The sequence below is a fragment of the Camarhynchus parvulus genome, chromosome 1A, assembly GCF_901933205.1.
Source record: "Camarhynchus parvulus chromosome 1A, STF_HiC, whole genome shotgun sequence".
Classification (NCBI taxonomy): Eukaryota; Metazoa; Chordata; class Aves; order Passeriformes; family Thraupidae; genus Camarhynchus; species Camarhynchus parvulus.
In genome coordinates, this window is record NC_044586.1 from 29,399,172 (window position 1) to 29,424,463 (window position 25,292).

The following is a 25,292-nucleotide window of genomic DNA, read 5'->3' on the forward strand; positions in this document are numbered from 1 at the left end:
CACCCCCCAGGCCCCACAACTGTTTATTACATCCCCACTGATCTTGAGCAGTGCCTAGACTCTTATCACACATGTAGACACCTGTGTTTGCTGTCTCTCAGGACCAAAATGTCAGATACATCACATACATGACACTGTTTATAATAATAGATAGATTGCATCTTGCAGAGAAGTGGAAGCAATCTTGTGAGATACAAGGTGGAGTAACTTAAAAAAAAAGTAAGTTTTCAAATGGGAAACTTGATTTTGTGAGATGCTTTCAGCAATGCCATGTGGCCATGTAGTAAAGCATTTGTAGAGTTTCTCGACACTGCACAATTCCTAAGACAAAAGGCATTTCATACAGCATGAGGTTAATCCACTCTGGATCTCCTGATAAAAATAAAGACAATTAAATCACTGGATTGGAATCTGTGGTTGCCAAAGCTGACCATTTAATATGGCCAAAAACATGTTTCCAGCCAGCTCTGTCAGAGGAGGTCTATGTCTCCAAACAGGAAAAGCAAGAACAAATTTGTCTGGAAGGAAAAAATTGTAAGAAAAATAAAAATGCCTCTTCATATACCTCTTGTTTCTTGATATAATACCCAAAAAAGGCCAGGTTTAACCATAACTTGCTTTATTTCACTTGATAAGTAAAATGTAAGAAGAAAGGAGAAAAATGATGAGACATAAAGAAAAAAAAAAAAGAAAGGTTAAGATTAAGTGTGTCCCTGTACATATTATTAATAATGAAAAAATAAATCATTTGCATTGAATTTGTCAGTGACAGATCCACAGATAGCATGGCAGAAGATAGCTGGAAGAAGATGGAGATTTGATGAGGAAAAGAAATTCTAGTAATGTTATCTATAATAGTACATATTATACTCCTACTATACATATATATAGTAGATATATCTATCTTTAGTACAACTAAAAAGACGCAGGCCAATGGTTAGCAATAGAATATGAATAAAAAATAATCATTGTTTGCTGCATTTGGAAAGGAGTGGATCTGCTTTTTCAGACTGATGCATTTTTATTATATCATGTTCTTTCTAAAGGAAAAAAAAACCAACAAAAATATTTGGTAGTGAGAAATACTTTTAGATTTGGTTGTCCCAATAGTTTGTACTTAAACATCTCAGGAAGACTTGTAAGAGTTGTTTGGTTCATTCACAGTCATGAACCTGGGAATACCAGCACACTGATGTGGTGTTACTGTTCATGTATTTTAAAAAGGCAAAAGCTGTCTCTACCTCAAGGCTATTAATCTGCCACCAGTCCTAGGGAAAATAATGCAAAAATCTCATACACCATTCAGGGGGTAATGAACTAAGTGACAGCTAATGTCAAAATAGATACTAATAGGTAGCCAATGATATGATAGATATCTATCAAACTTTACTTGCTGATAAGGTTTTAATTTTTGTAAAAGCATCTTCTGTCGTTGCAGTATATTTGTCCAAGGTGCTTCATTTTAGAAATGACAATGGGCAGTGTTTTTAAAAGCTGCATGTTAAATGGCTCCTAAAACTGTCCTACCATCATGGCAAAGATGATTTATGACTTAGTGGATCTGTTTAAGTCCAGGGTTACATAAACTAGCAGAAGGCCAAACACTGTATTCTCATTGTACAGCAGAATCCAGATGATTTAACATCCCTTCTGACCTTAATCTGTAGTGATCTGAATGCAAACAGAGATTGATAATGCTTAGATTCTGGGAAGGTGTTTAGTACCCAATGATTTTTAAAGCAGGTCTATGTTGGTACAACATTAGCATATACAAATAATAGATGGTCAACTAACCAAGTTGGCCAAGTCCAACTCTTCCTTTTCCATAAATTATCTATACTGTTTACAATACAGAAATACAGAGATGCTGCTATATTTTTTACCTGTAACCACAATTTACTCACAAATATAACATCTCCTTGAGATACTCTTGGATTCTTGACATTAGGAATCATTTGAATTGTCTCATGCTCCAAGGCCACCTAATTTTCTTTTATACATGGATCAGCAGATTTTAAATCCTATGACAAAACATACAGGATATATTAAAGAGTCTGGTTTAAAAACAGACTCTTGCCTTCATGTTTAGCCCTCATCAAAAAAAAGCTTTGATCAGACTTTGGATCAACTCAAAGAAATTTTGCTGTTGACCATTTGAATCTAATCAAAAAGAGTCTGAAAAGCAACAGAGAGGAGGATAACAGTACAAGAATACCGACACTGTCAAGTTTGAAGCAAAACAGTGAGCAGTCTTTCAGAAGGACAAAAACAAAGATTTGTGCTCAACTAAAATATCTGTTGCGGTCTGCTAATAGGTTGTAACACTGTTACCATTTTTGTAAGTTTCCATAGCTGGCATTTCCTTTTTAGGAGAAAGGAAAAGAAGGATTTGGATCACCACAAATTTTGTAATGCTTATAGTATGTGGTCTAACACTTTCCATTTAACATGTAAGTCCAGTGTAGAGACTGAAAAAATAAAATTTCAATTAGGAGGAATGGAAGTTTTCAGATGAAAAAATAAGCACCTACAGCCTCCAGAACCTGGAACTGAATTGTTTGTAGTGGAACTCATTAAATATGAGTCAGCCTTCAGTAATATTTTCAAAATGCTGCAGAACTTTACAGAAATACTTAACTAATTATTCTTGGAGATTTGTGCCAATATCATATTTTTGTTTTTTCTCTCTATATAGGCTAACAGGCTGTATATTAACTGTTTAGAGACATAGAAAACATCATGTATAAACACTATGTTGCCTCTTTATAATTAAGTGGCTTGCTGCATGGTGCCCATGGAAGCCTGTTCCCTTGATGGAGGTTTCTTAACCCCTGCTGCAGGTAGCCAAATAAAATGAGCTAACCTTCCTTTCATCTTGAGAGTAATATTTAGTTTAAATTCTGAGTGACCAGAGGAGAAACCTCATTGTTCACTTCATATGACAGTGTGAAAAGTTCCATGATGAATTTTTCTGGAGCTATGTGTTCCCATGGCAGAAACACACTGCTCCTGATATTGGGCACTCAATTCTCTTTGCTCTGTGCACCAGATGTGTGCACAGGTTTGAGATGAAAACAAAGCAGCAGTTGGTTTAGATAGTATCTATTAATTTTCATTAACCTCAGTCTTTTGGAGAAAAGGATATTAAATCCAAATAGATTGGGAGGCTCTTCCATTTATGCAGAAGTGCATAGAAGCTATAAAGAAAGCAGTTTTACAAGAGAGTAAAAGCAGAGAGGATACCACTGATGAGTGTAGAAACAAAATGGTGACACTGTAACTCAAGAATATTTGACCGCTAGATCTCAGCCAGTGTAAATTGACTTGCAGTGAGCTGTGCTTTCAGATTCTTTCATTACAAGCCATTAGACTTGGCCATCTCCAGCTATTAAAATATGAATAAAATAAAAAAAAAAAAAAAAAAAAGGAGCTTTGTATCACATAAAAAATATTTCTATTCATATATCACAAGACAAAGAAAGATTATAACACGTTTTGATCATATTTCCCATCAAAGAAAGATGAAATATTAAGGTACAAAAGAAAAAAAATTGCAGAAAAACTGGACTACAGTAGTTGTAAACATGAAATACTAATATGTCCTGACATCATCAGTGTGAAGCATACTTATAACCAGTTTGCAACTTAGATGACATAGGTGAATTTGCATATTATTTTGTGTATTCCTTAGAAATTAGCTAGACTTCATTCACATACTGTTTAACAGCTTCTGAGACCTACCAAAAGAACCCCTGCACACAACATAAAATAGGACCAGGAACAAAGAAATCACCCCACCACAGTCCCACTCTCTGTTGCAGAAGAAGCAATACCTTCATTTGCTGGATAGTAGCACCTACCTGCTCTCCCAAACAGGTTTATGAGGTGACAGCTTCATGAGTTACAACTGTAAGATTAGGAAAAGCATAAAAAATATGCCAAAGGGCAGTATTAAATAACAGATTGGAGAAAAATCTTATTAAAAAGAGAGGAAAATCTTATTGTTTTTTATCTTAACCTCAGAAGGCACGTGATTCTTCATCTTGACTGCGCAATTTCCATAGCTAATTTAAAACAGTCAGCAAAACAGGAACTATATGAATGAACAAGTCTCAGCTGAACTTTATGTGACCCAAGATTTTACCATATGTTAATTTCAAAATATCATCAGTTTGCTTAATAAGATTTGTAAGCTAAAAAGATATGCATGTTTTGTATTTCTGTTATCAGAATGAGAAAAAGGATGTGTACTTGATGTATAGAAAAACTGGTTCATAAATACAACTGTGCCAAAAGCATATTAAGCCTGGATTATCCTGTACTTGCAGCCAATGTTTAATTCTATTTCTACTGCAAATGCAAAACTACACCTATTACTGAGGGTTCAAAATATACATTAATTTATCATATTTGGCTTGTCCATCAAAACAAATTTATAGCCAGAGAAAGCACAATTAATGCCTTTCCAGTGATTTTTAAAATTGTCTTTACAAATATTATGCTCCATGCTCACCTATATGTTGCTATAACCTTGATATTGCCTTAAAGGTTATCTCTTTCTGCTTGAAAAACACTTTTTTATTCCAACTGATCTCTTGCTGAGAGCTGTTTGTTGCTACATTTGCAGTCAAGTCACAGTTGAGGTTTCCTTGGTCAACTAAAGTTAATGAAGTAGTTTTCAGATAAATATCATTCTGTGCATGAGAAACTCCATCTGGTCTCCATTTGTCTACATGCAGAACAACAGCAGCTTTGTCCACTTCTACATTTCTCGTGCTGATACCATGCAGTTTTTCACTTAGATTAATTCACAATTGTAATCCCACTGCTGCACATTCACTTATTGGCACCATGCAAGCAGTAATGCAGTAACAATCTGTCACCAACGTGTTTCCCAGAGTGTAAATCGTTCTCCCACACCAGGGAGGCAGGCATGATGTCAGAACATCAAAAGCATAGCGCTCCCTCCCTGTGGGCTGCACTGGCACTTGGCACTCTGTGTTGAGCAAATTGTTTGCTAATTGGGGCATTGCAGAAGCACAAAGGTCTGGAAGTGTTGGTTGTCTTTCCTGTTCTTGGTGAAGGGCACTGGCTTTTCCTGGCTCCCTTCACTGCTGTGAAGACTGAGATGCATCAGCAGCAAATTTTGGGAGAAGCTCATATCTAGGCTTCTCTTCAGGAAACTGATAGGGTTCTCTAGTCCAGACACATTCTGTGCTACAACTTTTCATAAAGATAGTAAGTTGAAAATGGACAAAATCCCTGAATTTCTACCCCAACAATTACAGTGCAATTAAACACACAAGATACTTTAAAATGGCTTGTGCGTGCTTTCTATCAGCACATTTGACATTTTTCCCTACCCAAATCTATCAAAAAAATATGTTTCTCATAAAAAGGAAGTCATCCTCCATTTAGAGATAAGAGAAGGTTCTCATGGGAGCATTAAGATCCACTTTAAACTGTTACTTTCTTAATGTAATTTTTTTCGACATTGCCTGGTGAAAATAACATCTCATCCAAGCCTTAAGATGCATTCTTGAACTATATCCATGGAATAAAAAACAGACAACATAAAGCTGAGTAGTTCCAGATTCTGAAAAGCAGGAGAAAACTGTAAGTGCAAAATGAATGAATGTATGGAGTGAGTTTACAGTAACTGCTCAAAACCCATTCCTGGGATGTGTTTTTATTAAATAAACATACATTCAACTACCAAAGAAAATCTCCAGACCAAATCAATTCCTATGATTTGCAGAAGAGTCTTTGAACTTCAATATGTAATCTTTGAACTCAGTATGTAATGTGGAAAAGGGTATGATTCAAAGATAGTTTTGAATCTGATCCTTAGGCTAAAGTTTTCATTAAGGATATTTTGCTGTGGTCATAAGACAGTTAAAGAAAAAGGCAGAAAAATGAATGAGTCACTTGGCTGAAGAAGAACAGCAGCATTGAGGTCTGAGTGCTATGTGTTAGCTCATGTCTAGCAGTATAAAATAAGTTGGAAAACAAAAGCCTGTTTGCAATTTCTTTTACAATATAACAAGTTTTCCCTCTGAAATACAAAAAAAAAATCTTGTATAAACCCGTGGCTTTTTAACTTTCTCAGGTTTGTGAAATATCATTCTCTGATCCCACAGGAGGAACAGATGGGTTGTCCTTGTACAAAATATGGTATCCACCTGCACTTCATTAGAGAGCTGCATTTTTGTACATGCCACACCACAAGATCACCATGATGACATAGCAGCTTCAGAGAGCAGCGTGACTAGGGCTTTTTTTTTCCCTCTTGTAACACAGAGGATCTGGCAGACTTTTACCTCCTGACACTGTTTAGAGCATATATTGGTCGATACAGCCTCTTATTGCATCTGCTCTGGGAATTAAGGAAAGCAGCTTGAAGGCAGTAAGGTAAGTGCTGCTGCATGCTTTAACCATAATGTTCAGCTATTTAAATGTAGCTGCAATGGGAACATGAAAACATGACAGGATAAGTTTGCCAATTTGTAAATTGAGCACAAATCAACAGTTTCACTGTCGATTCACTTTCTCAGTTTCCCTAAAACAGCTTTGCATGTTTTGTACATCAGTGGTGCAATTTTTCACAGTCTGTTTTGTTCTACACTGGAATAAGTTTTGACATACAGTACAAAGAAGTGTGTAAGAGTACTCACTGTTTACTTTTTCATTCATAATATTAATGAGAGCTTTGTAAACCCCATTTGCTAAATCATTTTGCTCCATTCTACAAAAAGACAATGTATCCTGATATTTAAATAATTAATCACATAAACAGTGAGAGGGAAACACTAGATATTTTTAAATTTCTAATTAATTTTAAAGCACATTTTAAATATACTAGTGAAACTTAAAAAATATGGTCTTTTGCAAACTGTGTAAGAAGTTAAGCTACAGAATTAAGGTTGATTGACTGTTAATTTTATATTTATTTTGTTGCATAATACATTAATGATTAGGGAAATATAGACACGGTCAAACATAATTTGAATAGTATTTCTACATTAATGTCGGAAGCGTTTTCCCAAAATTATGGATTTATCATTTAGTGTGTTTTGGCAAGTTGCCTGAGCAACTTCACAAATATTTTCACAGGTATTTTGCAACACAACTGCTTAGAACAGGCACAGGTATTTAATTAAAACATGTTTATGTTGTAATATAAAAATGTAAAAATGTTTTTTGATTTTGTATTTTGGATTCATGCAGTTCAGTGCAACAAACAAGCATGATCTATTAACCTTTTACACTTCTGACAGTAAGACATTCAGATACCTGAATGAGAAATGCATTAATAAAACAAGTTAAATAAATTTCCTATTTACTTTGCAATTTTATGGTGCACGCAGGCTCATATGCCCCTGAACTATAGAATTGTCACATAAATGCTCAAATGTTTTGATAAATTAATTCAAAACACTTGCCATCTAACATTTTTAGTTACTTGAAGGGTCCTGCAGAGCAGTAAAATTTTTATTTAAAGGACTGTAAGACTATGATATCAATAATGAAACTTAGCATTACAAATATAATTTGAAACCAGAAAAAAAAAGAATTTGAATTTAAAAGGTCTATGTTATTTTAAAACTATAAAATTAAGGAGATGTGTAAAAAATGTCACCATAAGGCCAAAGAGTGTAGTTCAAGGAGTTCATTACACTCTTTTTGTACTTTGACTACAGAAGTACTTGATTTCCTTTCTTTAATATTTAGTACCTAAATAGGACTGGATTTTGAGATGAATTGTGTTGCTGCAATCTTTGCTTTCATATAAGCTGTACTTATTTATACCAGCAGGGGACTGAAGGTCGAGCTCATGTTCATGTTGCATGTTGTCATGAAGTAATGAAAGACAGGCAAAGAAAATTACACTGACAACTAATATTTCAATGATTATCCTAGGGTTTGTAATTGGATAAATGTGGTGGGACCAACACCATGGAGATGATATGTAATCAGATTCCTTTTCTGGGGGACAGCAATTTAATATCTAGCAGTGGGACTTTATGGGTTATTGAGTAGAGGTAACATAACATTTTTAAAAAATTCTTTGTGCTGTACTACATGACATCAATAGGCCCTGCCTAGAGACGTTTTAAATGAGATTGTTATCTCACTAGAATATAGTATGGCTTTTAAGAAGTCAATAGAAGGAAAGACATTTAGAATTAGGGAAAATTTTGTTGCTATGGCCCTGTACTTTAACATTAAGTCCTCTGTGTAACAATTCCAATAGCAAGACTAACTTACTCTGCTGGAAAATTGCCCAGATCTGAGATCAATGCCTTGTGGTCTGTTTACAGGCTTCACATACTTTCTGAAATTCCTTGAGAAAAAAAAAGGTTTTAAGGATTTTCTTAATCCTCTCAGTCTCTGAACAGTAGTTGAGTAGTTGGAGCCTTGTCTTTTACTAGAGAATATCAAAGCTCACTGACTTTATTGCTACTTTTCCAGCAGGACATCTATCTAGCCAGTTAGAGGTATAAACAAGATACTAGTCTTCACAGATTAATTGACATCTTGTGGAGTACCTGATGAGAAAACTATGGCCTTAAAGAGTAAAGTGACCCTATGTACACTAAATCACAAACACCTCCAAGGACACCGAATGTCCTTTTGCTGTATGTGAACTGAAAAACTAACTATGTAAAGCCAGTGTTTTATTGTTCAATTAATTTAGAATTAATTGAACACCTTTGTTGTATAGAGAATTTGCAAGGACATTTTCACTATCTGAAATTCAATCACTTCAGGTCCACTCTCAGATTCAATCATTTCAGATCCACTGCACACATATGCAATACTGGTTGTTTGGCATGTTAAAGATAATATGCTTTATATTCCTATTAGTTTGCTCTTTAGGTGACTATGAAACTTAGTGGACCATGCTTCACAGAATATAATCCATGAGAAAAAGAACTCTCAAACTACATACATCTTAACAACCCACTATGCATGACAGCATTACCCTCAGTTTTAACTTCCCTGTCTCTTTCAAACTGAAGTCAAATAGCCACATGTTTGGAAATGAAAAAAATCAGCACATTACAAATGCTTGGTAGAATTTAAATGGTGGAACTGTCTCTGAACATGGCTTTCAGCAAAACTGAAAACTTCTGTGGCAAGTTTAAAAACCTTGTACTTCATCATCTTTCTTGTGACTTAACCAATGAATGCAGAAAGATATAAAAAATTTTACTTACAACAGCGAAATGGCCAGAAATTTTGCATTGCAAAGGAAGATTATACAAGATGAGCAGTAATATAGTATTAACAATGTAATACTAACAACCCAATATATTTTTCTCTTAATTAATAACTTTAAATAGGAACCATAATTAGTTTTTAAATATAATCTTTATGTGGTAAAATTTCAAATATTGCTGAGAGAGATAAAAAACTAAAGTTATATCCTGTTTATTCTCTTTCATTATGCAGGAACAGGACACATTAGAAAGATGACTCTAAACTCCCTAGCTGTCTTTCTGCTGTTGATTAGTGGCATTTTTTGCCAGTATGACTACGGTCCTGGAGATGATTATGGCTATGATCCTTTTGGGCCATCTGCAGCAGTCTGTGCCCCAGAATGTAATTGTCCTTTAAGCTACCCTACTGCAATGTATTGTGACAATCTTAAGCTGAAAACCATTCCAATTGTACCAAGTGGAATAAAATATCTTTATCTCCGAAACAATATGATTGAGGGAATTGAAGAGAACACATTTGACAATGTAACAGACCTACAGTGGCTGATCCTGGATCACAACCATTTGGAAAATTCAAAAATTAAGGGAAGAGTCTTCTCCAAACTAAAGAACCTGAAGAAACTTCACATTAACTACAACAATTTGACTGAAGCTGTTGGACCACTTCCCAAAACTCTAGATGACCTGCAATTGAGTCACAACAAGATCACAAAAGTCAATCCTGGCGCATTTGAGGGGCTGATGAATCTGACTGTCATTCACCTCCAGAACAACCAGCTGAAAGCAGATTCTATTTCTGGGGCTTTTAAAGGCCTGAATTCACTTTTGTATCTTGACTTAAGCTTCAATCAACTTACAAAGCTACCAACAGGACTGCCTCACTCCCTGCTCATGCTGTATTTTGATAATAACCAGATTTCCAATGTTCCTGATGAGTACTTCCAAGGTTTTAAAGCCCTTCAATATTTACGTTTATCCCACAATAAATTAACAGATTCTGGAATACCAGGTAATGTCTTCAACATCACATCACTAGTTGAGTTGGATCTCTCCTTCAATCAGCTGAAGAGTATTCCAATTGTCAGTGAGAACCTGGAAAACTTCTACCTCCAAGTCAACAAAATTAACAGTAAGTTAAATTTGCACACATCCGTTAATGTTTACCACTAGATAGACTAGATACTGATGGCCAATTCAAGTATCTGAAATAACACATGAACCAATCTGAAAAAATAGTACTGTTTAGACTGTTAGCACACTGACATTTACCTAACAGTTGTCCACATTCATGTTAAAAGACAGATATTTACTGAATCGCCACTCAATATATCCTTAAAATGAGAAATTTCTGCTTTCATGCTGAAGTGGATTTTTTCCTCAAACTCCCATCTTTTGTAAATTGGAGTAACTACATAGAACCAAGAAGTTGTCTTGTACAATTCAGGAGAAAAATGAAAAGTTTGATCAGTGCAAAAAGATGTTCAGAATTCTTAAGTTAACAAAAAAGAGAGATGTCAGGTGAGGATATGACTATAGTAACCTTACAGGAGCTGGTAATCCAAGTGCTGGAGGCAGGAGAAAGGGAGAAAACAACAAATTCATAAGAGAGCAGGCACAAGATGTAGTGGAAAAGGATACATCAGAGTAACTGCATTTGTTTCTTCCCTCCCTTGCCTCATGCAGTATTCCTCCAAACCTCTCTTGAAATCCAGAGAGCTGCCCCTGTTTTTCTTTTCATTCCAGTTCTGCTCATCACATGATCAGGTGGCAAATTTGTCTCCATTCACTTATAATGTGAAAAATGTTCCTTGTGAAGTCAAGAAATGCCACACCTTGCACGAGACCATGAAGGTTTCTGCAGAGACAGGGCTTTCACAAGGCTGTCCCCTTCCTGGGTTGACAAGGAGGTGCTGCAGAGCTGGAGAGGCCTCACCACCATGCCAGAAGTTCCCCAGCTGCGCCTCTATCAGCGGTAGTCCCTGATGGAGAGGGAGATATTCCAAATATGACTGTGGTTCTTCAGGAGGATTTACATCATCTTGCTTGTTGATATAAAGTAAGCCATTAAATCCTCCCTTCTGTTTGCCTGCTTGTATCCATCAAGGATTAAGAGTATCAGTGCTAGCTACCCCATACATAGCTAACTCCATGGAGACGTAGCCTTTAAAACCAAACATTTTTAGTGCAGATCTTACCAGATTTAGGGTAAGATATTTTGAAATGTTTTGTATTAACTCTGTTTCATTTTTCTCAGTGGCTTTTTTTTTTCCTAGAGCATCTTGGTTTCTTGTTTTGATGAGGGAAAACGAGTTAATGCTTCCCACCCAAGGCACCACATACAGAAACCTGTGGAACTCTACCAGATACTCTGCCACTCCTAAAATAGCTAAAAATTATTATTTTTAACTTTTCACGAGATATAAGCACTTTCCCCTACTTAGGATGATCTGAGCCTTCTGCAAGGTAACCAGGTACCAAGCTTGGCTGCCATTCACTTCTCAAAGGATGTCAGAGTCAGGGGCTATAACAATTTTAGCTTTTCAGGGCAAGCTGCATTTTCAGGGGGTTGGTGTGGGGAGTGGATGTTCACCAGCTACTGCTACACTGCCATCACTACCCTATGGACTGATGCAACAGAATTATGATTTACTGATTTTTTTTCTTTATCATAAAATCTAGCAGACTTCAACAATCAATTTTCTCAGCTATATAATTTTATAGGCATATTATATAGTTCCCTAAGATGCTGACTGACAATGTGGTATAAAAATTAATTAAAAATAATCATTAACATAGGGCAAACAAAGCCCTTGGATTTCACCATTCATGACACCTGACCTACAGCTGTGAGTGCTTGGTCTTTTGGGAAATTGAGTTGATTGGTCTGTGATTATTTAAGCCTCAAATCAATGATGAGTTCCTTTGTTTAATAAATTGTTATGATTTACCAGTGATTTATGAAAGTAGATTAGGCCAGCTTCCATTCCACGTGATGGTCTATGGCATCCCTATGCTGTGAGAGACTTCTGTCTAAGGAGTAATAATTTGTCCTCAGATGCACAAAAGGTATAATCTTTCAATTTGTGCTAACATCATTGTGTATTGTCATTCATGAAAAATAATCAGTTTGAGAAATGCCCTTATTTGAGTGACTGAGTTTTTTGAACAAGAACTGATGAATAAACACATCTAAATATATAGCAGAATTGGCTTTGCCTTAGTATGTGCTGTTTCCCCCTGTGTTGCAAGAAGCAGTGGGTGAAGCAGATAGCAAACTGTTGAGAAATCAAATTCAGAGTAACTCCTCTGATTTCTAACTAATAAATTGAAGCACATCCATTATATTGATTGTAGGCATCAAATCTACACTTTTATCTACTGTACTTGGTGCTCATTGGATCTCCAAGCCAGAACAGGACAATGGAAGACAGAAAAGCTTTCACTTTCTCCATAGCTCAGACCTAAACTGTAGTTTCTAAACTGAAATGCCTTTAAGATGCCATTATTATTATATACACACACACATGAATGTACACAAACACACACACACAGACACAGAGACTTGTGTTACAGACTCCTCAAGGCAAAAATAAACTCTGCAGGATGGAAAAAACCCCCCAAGAACCAAAGAGTTTCAGTGAAACAAGAAGAGGGTCCAAAGATGGCCTTCCCCATATATCATCTGTACTTGTAAGGGATTAAGGAGGAAATTGTTGCTTCCACATGAAACCTCAGGAAGTAATGGGGTTACTCCACATAAATGGAGTATGAAAGGGGAAATATGAAAATGTGCCAGAGGACAATTAAGAGACTATATATCAAATTGTGGAGGTGCTTTATGGTCTTTTATCTGGTTCACTCCAACAATTCCCAAAGGAGGTTTTTAACATGGCCTATCTAAAAATGTTTCACCTGTGATTAGTGGACAACAGACCAACAATAGTGGCTATGGAACTTCAGATCCTGTTAGGATTGCCCACTGTACTCTTAGATGAAAATCCAATTTTCATCCAATACTTCTTATTCTCTCAGTGTCTGGCTTATGCAAGAATTCTGTGTTGGGAAAATATGTGGGACAAAATTCCAGCTACCCTAGCTCTGAACCTGAATTTTATAAATTCAGGAAGACAATTTTTCACCTGCAGCATCAATAAGTGTAACAAAAGAGGAAGTAAACTACAGAGATATTTGATGCCACAGAACTCCAGTCTAAAGGATTGCAATTCCCCATACAGATCATACAGGTAACAGCTCATCAAGTGCGCTCACAATAACCACTGGTCTTCTGCTAGTAGAGACTGCAATTAAAATGAAACATTTTTTAATATGTTTTTAACAACTGAAAATTATATGAAGAGTATAAAAAATTGATACCCACATATAAAAGGTATGGACCAAATACTGGAACAAAATCCCACTGAGGTCCAGGAGTGAGTTCATTTGACTTCTGTGAGGCCAAGATCTCCATCCATTTCCCAAGTTGTTTTAGTCAGCACAGATCAGAGTTTTGTTATCACAGCTAAATTTTGTGATTTACATGTATGAAATTTATGTTCTTTGAGTAGTTAACCATAAGCATATCTTCTTCTGCAACCAAATGTTGTGCTCAAAAGTAACAATATGAAAAAAAACCCTAAAATTTAAAATTATAAAGTTTTTAAATGTTTGTAATCAGCAAAAATGTACTTATTATGTCATTCCTGAATGACAACAAGATGGAAAAAATTGATATTATAATTCATGTTTATTTTAAATTTTACAAAATAAATCCAAGTTATCTGAAGAAAATTGGAACTAAATACTCAATGACATAGCCTATAGCCCAAGAAAATGAGTTAAAATCTCAGGAATTTATGTTTTCATTCAGCAAAATTCCACCCAGACATTATCCTATAAAAATCTCTCTGATCATATGATCTTGATGAACAAGAATTATTAGTTTGCTTCTGCTGGTACATTCTGAACCAGAAGGGTATCAGAATTGGTCTGAAGTCTTAAAATTTTACTGTATTAAAACATGGACTGCCCAAAGGATGTCATTCACCTCTCATACTTCCAAAAGAAGGCTGCACTCTACACAACATTTAGGAAATGTCTTTGATTTGCTTTAATCAAATTGGTGATCAAGATATGACTTTTAAATTATATTTCCTTAACTCCTACTCAAAACAATTTATTTTGTTGATGGTACTTGAGTCTTTACCCACTCTTAACATCATATCTCTGTCCAAAATATTACCTAAGCTCTTATGCTCTAAAGAGCTGCCTGTGCATTTATACTTAGCATACAAAAGCAATGTTTCATTAGTGATAGAAAATTATTGTAAAGCATGTCCTGGAAGAATCCAATTAGAAGAATGTTAATCCAAAATTTTATGAGAAGGTATGAAAGGTACTTCCTCCACTTTCTTTAGTATTACAATTTGATAGTACTTTCTTAAATGAGTTAAGTAGCCATGTAGAAAAGATACATAAGGTGGCCTATGAAAGGTAATTCAAATGGCATTTGATTTTGACAATACTAACTTGATGTCTCAGAAATTACAAGATGCATGGGTTCATTGAAGGAGTCCCTTTAACCTTTTAAAGTATTTTCTGTGTGAATTCATCCAAAGTCAGTGTTCTGAAAAAGAACAAGTCTCTCAGACTGTTTCTTTAGTACTTATAGAGCTTTTCAATAGACTAATCCTCTGTCTGACTTAAAGGAAACAGTGAATGAAGACCCTCTTTGCAAAATTACACAATGTGGTATGCAGGGGACATCAGATTTATTCACCTATATTCTCTCCTGAGGATAGATCTTCTCTGCATGAAAGAGGTCTATAATATGGGTGGGTGTGTGCTCTTCATACTGAGCAGAGAACCTCAGTAATTAATGTAATTTCTACCTTACAGTTAATAGTGATCATGGGACACAAGAGAAATTTCCGTTCAAGGTCTATCTGGTGTTACGTGAACAAAATAATCCCCCAACTGAATAGAGACCATATATAAATGATATATAAATTACAATAAATATATATATTTTATCAGTAATTTTTGCATTCATACTCACCTATTTCTGATGTGAAAAGGTTCAAAAGCACAGTTTAAGTGTACAACTCTTCTCCAACCCTAGACCCAAATTTCATTCTGAAACATATAAATCAAAATGGCACATATAAAATACATACAAAATGCACAGACACCCATTGGACTGCCTGTTCTTTAGGGTAAAGCTGTATCATGATTTCAATTTCTCCAGAAACTTTTTATTTCCTTCAATATCTTATAAAACAGTTTTACCCTTTCATTGTAATGTAGACAAACTGACTGATTTCTCTCTTTGCATCTCTAGTTTTTTTAAGAGTGGTTTTTCCCTTTATCTAAATGTCAGATTAGACCTCTATATAAAATTTGAAGTCTAAATGTCAAACTTGTACTGGAAGAAAATGGCACTTGAAAAACTCAGTCTTGAAATTCTGAACCTCTCACAACTAACAGAAAGAACCTCTCCCAACACAAGTCCCTCAGGTTCCAATAAATTTACAGGGGTTTACATCAGTGTAAATGGAAAATATTGAAAATAGTATAATGAATTAAAGTCACAATTTTCAACTGAAATCCAAAAAAAAACAAAGGAGAAATATAATGGTTTTGTCGAATTTATCCTAATTATTCATGTTTTCCTCTTTTTTCTGTTCTCTTTGCTCCAGAGTTCCCACTGAGCAGCTTCTGTAAGGTGGTTGGGCCAACGACCTACTCCAAGATCACACATCTGCGCCTGGATGGAAACAACCTCACGCGGGCTGACCTGCCGCAGGAGATGTACAACTGCCTGCGGGTGGCCGCTGAGATCTCACTGGAGTGACACACCTGGCACCATCCAGCTCCCCTCCAGGGGCACTTGCTGCAGGAATAACACACCATGGTAGTGCTTTAAAATTAGGGTATGCCTTAAAGCAAGTGTCAATCTGCATATTATCCATTCTGTTTGTGAATATTTAGCAAGGACTTGGCAAACTTAAGGAAATGTGTGCATATTTTTACAAATCGTTCTATTTAGAAAGCACAAGAATTACTAAATCTGATGCAAAATATGTCTTTATCTGGCTAAATGAGTTGATTTAAAAGATTCAACTTCATAAAAATCTATATTCATGCATGCAATACGTGCCAGAAAGTTCCAGACTCACAGGGAAGTTAGGTGGGAATCACTGAGTTATAGTGAGCAGTAAGGGCTGGCCTGTGTCCATACAAGATTCCTGTCCAACTTTCCTAATCATCATGCCTTTTATATATTGTTACCCACAGCAAAGGAAAAAGTGATTTAACAATATACAAACAATTTAAAATTTGTGAAAATATGTGTTCAGAGTCTATGACATTGTTATATTAATGGAATACATGAAAGATAAGGAAAAAATATTCAGGTTAAAGAATTGTTTACTCTTCTTTTTGTCATACTTTCATTTAACTGTCATGGAAGATTTTTATTCATTGCTTGTATAATTGTTATTTCAAAATAAATCATATATACAAATATTTTTATTCAATTACTTGCATGCTATTTTTAACCAGACTGTAGAAAATAAAACATATCAAATAGTGTCCTTTTGTCCATATCATTGACAACTATGTTTCTTTCTTTTATAAAGTGAAAAAATAAAAACAGATTAGGACAAGACAATCTAAGCTATTCTATCATTATAAAAAATTATTGTAGGGTTAAATAAACTGTTTTCTCTACTTTGACATTTCAATATTTTGTACACATAATTTAACATGTGCCACTACACTTGCGTTGGCCAATAAATCGATGCCTTATGAAGTTTGCAGTATGGGAATCATGGCACTATGAAAACGTGCAAACTAATGTTTCAGTATTGTCAAAAGAACAGTGAAATCTCTCAGAAACCACAGGTGGTGAGTAAAACGCAGCTACACATGGTGAAGACATGGTAGTATGTTCCACCCAGGACTAAATAGTCCAAATATTGTCAGCATCTTGGAACACACTAAAATAAATGTATTAGTAACTGAGAGCTGTAAGTGGCTTGCTTGCAAGTACAGATCATCCCATGGGTACTGTTTTCTTTTCAACTACTAGACTATTAAACACTGAAACAGAAACTTTGCTAGTTTCTATAGCAAAAGCAGAAACTATCACCTCTGAAAAAAAACCCAAACCAATTCAAACCAAACCATTTAGTCAGCACAATGCCAGTTCCAGATGTTCAAAATCAAAACACAAATTCACAAAGAAACCTGGGACTAAAACAAAAGGCGAGATTGAGAAAACAACAGAAATATTTCCCTCTTTTATTTTTTTTCATTTTGAAATTCATAAATGTTGCTGTTCTTTTACCCATGTACAGGAAGGATTGACAGTAAAATTTGTTACAAGTTGGCTAGAATTTTCATTGCAGAATGAAGTGTAAATCTGGTGCTTTCTGAACACATCAGGGTGGGAATCCCTGTAGAATAGCACCCAGGCATTGTTACACAGAAAAAGAAGAAAGAAGTGCATGTAAAACACCCCAAAGAAAAGAAAATTGAATGAGAAATGGTATTTAACCATTTCCTAATTCTTCCCTTAATGTAAAAATATACTAAACACTAAGATCTCTAGAGCACAAACTGATGAGATATGCCAGCTGATTGCTCTAATCTAACAACACAACAGAAAAGCATTATTCTTTTCAGCTTGCTTCAGTACACTGATTACTTTTATGCAAAATGAAGGAGTGGGAACAGTGAGACTGAGAACAGTCCAACTCATGATAGAGTAGAACCAGTTAAGAGAACTTCCCTCAACCTTCTTCTTTCCAGGTAATGCCAAGGTGCTTCCCTTAGCCTCCCTGAATATACCATACGTCTCAGTCCATGTCTTACTGCAGTCTGCCACTGCCTAAAAGAGTGATACAGAAAAAGCACCCAGTTTCAGGGTGAATGGTGAAAGGGAATGGTGGTAAAGAGAAAGTTCCAGAAGGAGAAATTTCAGCTGGGCGTATAAAAAATTCTTCACAGAGAGTTCATAAAGTACTGTCACAGATTGCTCAAGGAAGCTGTGGACTCTGCATCCTCAGAAAATTTCATAGCATGCACGGGCAATGCCCTAAGGAACAGATTTGTCTTTGAAGCTAGTCTTAGTTTTAGAAGGAGGTTGAACTAAACAACCTTCAGATGTTTCCTCATGATTCTGTGAATCTGTGATTCTAAGAATACTAGTAACCAATGGTGAAAAATATCGGTTTTGCTAACCAGTTCTACAGCTGAAGAGTTTAGCATGAAATTCATGTGGAAAATTTCTTGTTTCAGGTTCCAGTCCATAATTCCAACTCCTATGATACTCACAAAATCTTAACTTAGCTGACATTTGGGTATAGATTCCACAGGCAGGAACTGTGGAATCTTTCAATACCTTTGCTGGCTTGTGCCAATCTGCTCCCATTTTGACTCTTGTGATTCACTGAGTAGTGGCAGTGAAATCAGAGATCCATCCCTTCTTACTCTCCCACGTGGGACAGCACTAGCAAACATGCCACCATCCTAATGGACAGAGTGCTCACGGAGGACATTTTGGGGATGATTTTTTTTCAGATTCTGATATTGGTTAAAAGGCTTTCCATCCGTAAGAAAAAGAACTTAATTTGCAGGCCTTAAGGCTTTCACGCAGAAATAACTCTCTTTTCTACTTAGTCTGAAAAGTTCAGCATCAGCTGAAATAAGAAAGGAGTGCTAGCTGCACTTTGGGAAACTCACCTTGAATGTAGAAAGGTCAGGTTCAAGTACCAGGGCAAATTATCACTTCATTGTGTAAAGAAAAGCAGCTTTAGAGGCTGTGGCACTTTTTATCACACTGTTCTGAGAGAAGATTGTGATTGTGGGCTAAAATGTACATATTGCTACTCTTTAGTGCTATAAACATGATGCTTTGTGGGTGAAACCCCTTCTACCTGTTTTAAGAGGTGAATCATCTTCATTTTCATAATTTGAATTCTTAATCTACAGATCAAATAACACAATATTTTTAACAAGTTTTAATTACTAGAAAAATTTCTTTTTAAAAGTATAATCCTTCTTTTGTGGTACATCTCTGCTACAGCTACCTTTTAATTCTTAAATTATTAAAGAAAAGCAGAAAATATAGTCTAATTAAGAAGGAATTGAAGAAATTAGGTAAATACATGAGAAGAGAAATATTATTTATGTTCTGCATATGACAGTGTAGAAACAAAGGGATTTGGTCAAATGCACCTGACTTCTGAAGATGAGAAAACTGCTGCACTGTGCAAAAAAAAAAGCAGCTTTGTCTTTGCTCTGTGAATCCCAGTGTGGGGCAATGCATACAAGTCTGTCACGGTATTTGGTCAACCTGACCAGAGCACATATTCAAAGAACTATGAAGACACTTTGGAACTCATTAAATAATACTTGTAAAAATATATTTCCATTGATGATAACACTTTCATTGAAACATGCAAAATATTTCAGACAGAAGTACTGGAAGTACTTACATAATTATAAATTATGTAAGTTATAAACCAATTTAATAATAAGCTGTCTTGAAGATAAACAAGTTTTTCAAAATCCCTATTGCCACCATCTTTCTGTAGGACATCACATGACTTTGCCATCCATCTTACTACACACACTGATTTCTAAACTACATGAACAAAAGTTTCCTTAACTTCATTTTTGGATTTCATCATTACAGACATTTTGCTGTCAAAAAAATAAACAGTAAGACCAGCAAGTTCTCAAAGTTATGTGCAATGCTTTATTGACTTGAAGAAGAGTTGTGATTACCTGTGTATAAAAATGAAGCATTTTTTTGTACCGGTTCCTAAGTTTGGATAAGAAGAACTATCTCCTGCACTATTATTTTTCCCACCCTCAATTCAGAAGAAGGAAAGGTGTGTTGCTCCTAATGGAAATCACAGCCTTGAGCTGAGGTATGTATTACACAGAAAATGCAGAAGGGAACGAGGCATTTATTGCTGGGATTCCCAGCTGCTACCATGAAGAGCACAGCATTATCTAAGAAAAGGGCAGGTAGTGTTGAAGAACACCCCTTTGATTATTTAGGGTTATTTTGGTCATTATTTAGAGCTCTGGAGCACTGCATGATGTTTGGACAGGGATAGGTGATGAATTCTCCCTGGAGCTGGGTTCCAGAGCTTTCTTCAAAGAAAAAGGTGGTGTCAGTTTGCATCAAAGTGCTGGGTGTTGAGGAATTTCATCTACACAGTAAAGACTAAGTTTCAACATGTTCCATATGAAAGGATAATCAGTGACTGGAGTAGTCATGGTGAGTGAGATTTGAGCTTGCAGTTGGGACTCTGGAAGAAAACTCAAGTGCTTTGGGAAATGCCAGCTCTCGAAAGCGATGACTGATATTGCAATTTAAGAAAATAAAAATCACATAGTCTAATGTTTAATTTCAGTATTTCCCAAGAGCATCTGCATTAAAAATTTAGAGCAAAAATTACTACAATTAATGGAAAATAAGAGCTGAGTTTTCATATAGCTTATGTCATTTGACTTTTCTTTCTAAACACTAAAAAAGCCCCTGAACCTTGAATTTCTCATGTGGCAAAATCACTGTAGCAGATCATTACTGTAAAGGATATAAAATATTTTTTCATTAAGTTGTGGGCATTCACTTTTATGCAACTCTTGTCACTCATTTTAGAGGACAGAACTTTGTGTGAGTTTAAACTTCTTGAAATCTATTGTCTTACTGTGGGGATCTAAAATGAAGATGAATTAAAATATTTTTGGGCTTCTTTAACAACAGAAGAAAATAAGAAAACAGAAGTTAACATTAAGGATAAGGATATAATTAAAGGATAGTAAAACCAGTTTGTTTTCACTATCCTGATGTTATCTCGGAATATTAAATCCTTGATGGTCTGTAGTTCAAAACTTCTGCAGGTTTACAGAATGGGCATCAGATCACTAATTCATATTTTCATTTACCATTAGTCTGGAAAATATAAATCATCTAAATAACTACACGTTGTCCCAGTAACTCAATATGTGTGTAATTGATAAATGCATGTTAGATATTTTAATTTGAGTTACAGTTAGCATTTTAAAAATAGAGTCCCAGGGTGGGATAGATTTGTTTCAGTGTTGAAGTTGTTGAAATCATGAAAACAAAGTAAAGTAAGACATTGACAGTAACATTTCCATAGTAATTAAAGTAAACCTAGCAAGCCAAGACAAATACCAGATTTTGGCATTGTGTCATGGAACCTTTTTGGTGTCGCTGTGGTAAAGAGTTCAAACCAGAGAGAAAGCAAATAGAGTGCCAAAAAATTATTTAATGAAGCATATTCAGGAGACCAATATATTTCCCATAAAAGCTGAGCCCTTTTCCATAGCTGTTCTTTTCTGAAATAATGTGTTGCTCTGCAATGATCTCTTTCAGCTAAGCTACTCGGTTCCCATTGTAGTTTTGATAAGGAAGTTGTGCAGAAAGTAAACTGCTAAAGTTTTGTTTCTGGACTTTTAGAATGGAATCTTATCTTCCTAAATCCTTTATAAACAAGTTAGGTGACATCTCCTTTTAACAAATTAAGGCAGTCAAACTGTTCCCCAGGGTTTCTTTAACCAATGTATTCTGATTTAAAGTGAGAGCTCCCCACATAAACTCCCTATACTTCAGCTGCCTGCATATGCACAAAAAATGCCTAATTAAATATGAAATGCAATTTCTTCCACTGCAAGGTCTAAGCATGTAATTCTAGACTTCTGGTAGAGGTGCAGCACTCCTGCTCCTAAATCTGTTTTGTTTTAATTTCTTTTGTTCACTAGGAATGATGTAGAGTAAAATGTATCCATAGGAGCAGGGTCTGGAACATCTGGGCTGTTCCTTTGATCTGTCTGCAGTGTCCCTTGGGCTAGCCTGAAGGGCTCTGTCATCTGCTTTCTTTTAAACTCTTTGATCTTGCTGACCTTTGGCTGTTTTTAAAAGGAGCAGCAGATATTATTAATTGAGCTATATCACTGTCTGCTGGTCAGGGAACTGTTTGGAAATAGAAGTTTTGTCTTTTTGACTCTGGGTAAAACACAGAGCAGCAATGCAGAAAGAGAGAGATCACTACATGCCTGTTATCAGAAGTGAAAGAGGCCAAATGAAGCCTGAGTAAAAGTCAGCAACCCCATGAAGATGTCTGGAGCTACCATTAGGAGTATAGGATGAAGGATACACAAACTGGACTTATTGTCTTCAGCTTTTGAAGCACTAGCTTCTCTCTAGTAACCATGAAGACAATTCAAGAGCCTGTTTCAGAAGAACTGATTGTCCTGTGGAGCAAGGCACATAGTTTTTAGCAAAGTACTGCCCAAATTGAGGCACCCTGGACTGCAGCCTTTGCTAAGTGGAGCAATGCACAGGGCTAATGAGTAAGCTCTGCTTGCAGTACACTCCTGGGTTTGCTGGTGATGAACTATACACATGCTTGATGCTTAACAGATCTTGCTTCAAATTCAATCTGAGACATATGGCAGCCATTACTGAAAGAAAGTAATGCATTTTTTCACTGTCAGCAGCTCTGATGCTAAAACAGAACAGCTCCAAACAGCAGTCCCAGTTGTCCATTTCTCCTCCCAATGGGTCTTTCTAGTTTGTCTTTTTTACTCTTCTAGTCTTTCTCAATTTTGTGAGCTGTTTTAGTTTCAAGCATGTACATTACTTCTCTCAAGGAGATGTTACCACCCCCTGCAATTGTTGATGCTCTTCACTTTATACTTTTTTACTTCAAATTCTCTTGATTAACAGTGTGGATTGAAAGGAGACATGCACAGTAAAAATCCTGTAATAGCTTCAGACATCTTTCTCAAACTAGAGCAAATCCAACAGCATCTCTTAGGAATTATCTCCAAAATTCAGGGTGGGTATCTACAGTATTTTTACTGTAATATTTTTTTCCACTTCCTTTTATTGTTGCGCAAATACCTTTCATGCTGTTACTTTTTGAGAGATTGTTCATGGTCTCAGGAGCACTTTGAGTTTCACTGATATTTGCCTTTGATCACTCAGCTTCTCAAGTTAAAAATTACCTCATTAACACAAAATTCTTAGCCCTTACTGAAAATAAGGTTCTGGAAAGAGTTTCAGGTTGGATCCACAAAACAAAAAGTCTCCCAAACCATTCGTCATTTTTGAAAACCTTGGCCACAGACTTTTATTAGCCTGTAAAACTTTATCACCATAAAGTGCAACCCTTAAATAAGAAATATTTTACACCAGATGATGAAGGACTCAACACAACAAATGCATGATATGTGCATAATCTTGAAGGCTTCATGGGAAGAAGGCTTTCTGCAAAGTCTGCTGAGACACCCAGAGATCACTCGTCTCTGCACAGATATTTCAAAAATTTTTGGGACCATGTAAAAAATACGTATGACAGTCATAAACTCTCTTGCTTTGTGATTTTGAAGACGTTTCTTGTCATTTTTTTTGTTTGTATCAGAAGAAATGGAAATTCACATTATTGAGAAAGTCTTAGAAAATATATTTTGCTATATTCTTCTCCTAGTGAAGGACTCCTCCTTTGAATAGAAATGTGTATTTGGTAAGGGCCAAATACCTGGTCTCTAAATCCACAAAGGGCAGATTGTCACCCCTTGCTGAATAACATTTCATACAAATAGTACCACTGCCTGCCACAAGGTAAACAGCAAGTCCTTTTGCCAGGGACTTCTGTGATAACATAATGAATATCTGAACATAATTAGCAGGTAAAAATAGCAGATAAATTCAGACCACCATGAAGCATAAGATAAATCAATCTTTTTTGCTGTTGCTAAATGTAAACATCTGGCAAGATGCATTTAGGTGTGTCACAGCAGATATCTGCCATGAGGACTTGCAATTTCAGTACAACATTCAGGATGGACTCGTCTTTTTCTTTAGTGGCAAAGAAGCTTCCACATTCTCTCTTCACACTTTGTGAAGATTTATCATAAAAAACCAAAGCAGTTTTATACTGCACAGCTTGCTGTTTACAAGAATCATAGATGCAATTTTCATGGTGAAACCTCCTTAAATGGAGGACGCTTGGACATGCAACTATTTTAAATTTCACACAGTGATGCCTCTGCCCCTCCCTATCTCCCTTGGATGGACTCCAGCCGACAAGCATCCTTATCACTAATGTGGGGGCCAGCTCTGCTGCAGGGGGTCCAAGTGTTAAACATTTTAAGTTATAGGTGTTCAAAGTGAAATCCACAATGAAAATTGGGGGTTTTATGGCTTTTGTCCTATAATTAGTACATCTGCTTAAAACTAGAACCTTTGTTTAAGGCATAGATGTAAATTAATTTAATCTAATTTAAATTATTAAAATATTCAGTATGCATGAAGGAATCAGTTTTACACCTGCTTTGTGAGAAATCCCTGATAATCTTTAAGAGGTGTTGAAGGGCCTGGAGTGCTGGTAGAGTGAAACACTTAAGCACTTGTTTTATTTTTAAGCTCATAAACAATGCGAGAATTACTGATGGTAAGGATGGATTTTTCATAAACAAGAAACATGGCGGTACAAACAAAAGTAATGAAAAAAGTTTATGACATGTTTAACATTAGCCTTACTGAAGTCAGTGAAAGCTGCCCATGTATTTAAGGTTTGCTTTCTTTTTTTTTTAACTACTTTTTGTCTTTTCTGCTTCTAAACTTCTTTTGAGACATTCTGAGTTTAAGAAGCAAGGGATTAAAATTATGAAATAGGCTGTTATAGGTTTAATGGTTAAAATCCAACAGATTAAAGATAATTAAAATAATTATACAACTAAGTTTTAAAACTAATAGAAATAATTTAAAGTACCAGAATATATTATATGTTTTCAATATTTTTCATTAACTTTTCCCTTAAAATATTTATGTCATTGTTCTGGCTTTGAACATGAATAGTTTTTCTGATATGAAGTTGTTACTTTAAGTTTGGACTAAAAAGGAAAACAAAAATCTTCCAAAATACATAATGTGAGAAATATGTGTCTATCTTTGGAGAGCAAGTTGTCTGCAAAGAGTTTGCTTTAGATCAATGATGAAAGAAAATTGCAGGAGACACT

At 35.6% G+C, this 25,292-nt stretch overlaps 1 protein-coding gene across 1 annotated transcript; it reads left to right on the forward strand.

Annotated features, from left to right (window-relative positions):
• The first annotated feature begins 6,100 nt into the window (after window positions 1-6,100).
• Window positions 6,101-16,952, forward strand: LUM (lumican). Its single transcript, XM_030959356.1, has 3 exons — window positions 6,101-6,411; window positions 9,457-10,353; window positions 15,920-16,952. Exons 2-3 carry the CDS (start codon window positions 9,477-9,479, stop codon window positions 16,072-16,074), a joined length of 1,032 nt encoding a protein of 343 aa, XP_030815216.1. The 5' UTR covers window positions 6,101-6,411; window positions 9,457-9,476; the 3' UTR covers window positions 16,075-16,952.
• Window positions 16,953-25,292: the final 8,340 nt, after the last annotated feature.

What these genes read in the sequence shown, in the direction of transcription:
- LUM (XM_030959356.1), top strand. Translation starts at nt 9,477, where the DNA reads ATGACTCTAAACTCCCTAGCTGTCTTTCTGCTGTTGATTAGTGGCATT. An exon ending in CCAAGTCAACAAAATTAACA is followed by an intron (nt 10,354 to 15,919) that starts GTAAGTTAAATT and finishes TCTTTGCTCCAG; the next exon opens with AGTTCCCACTGAGCAGCTTC.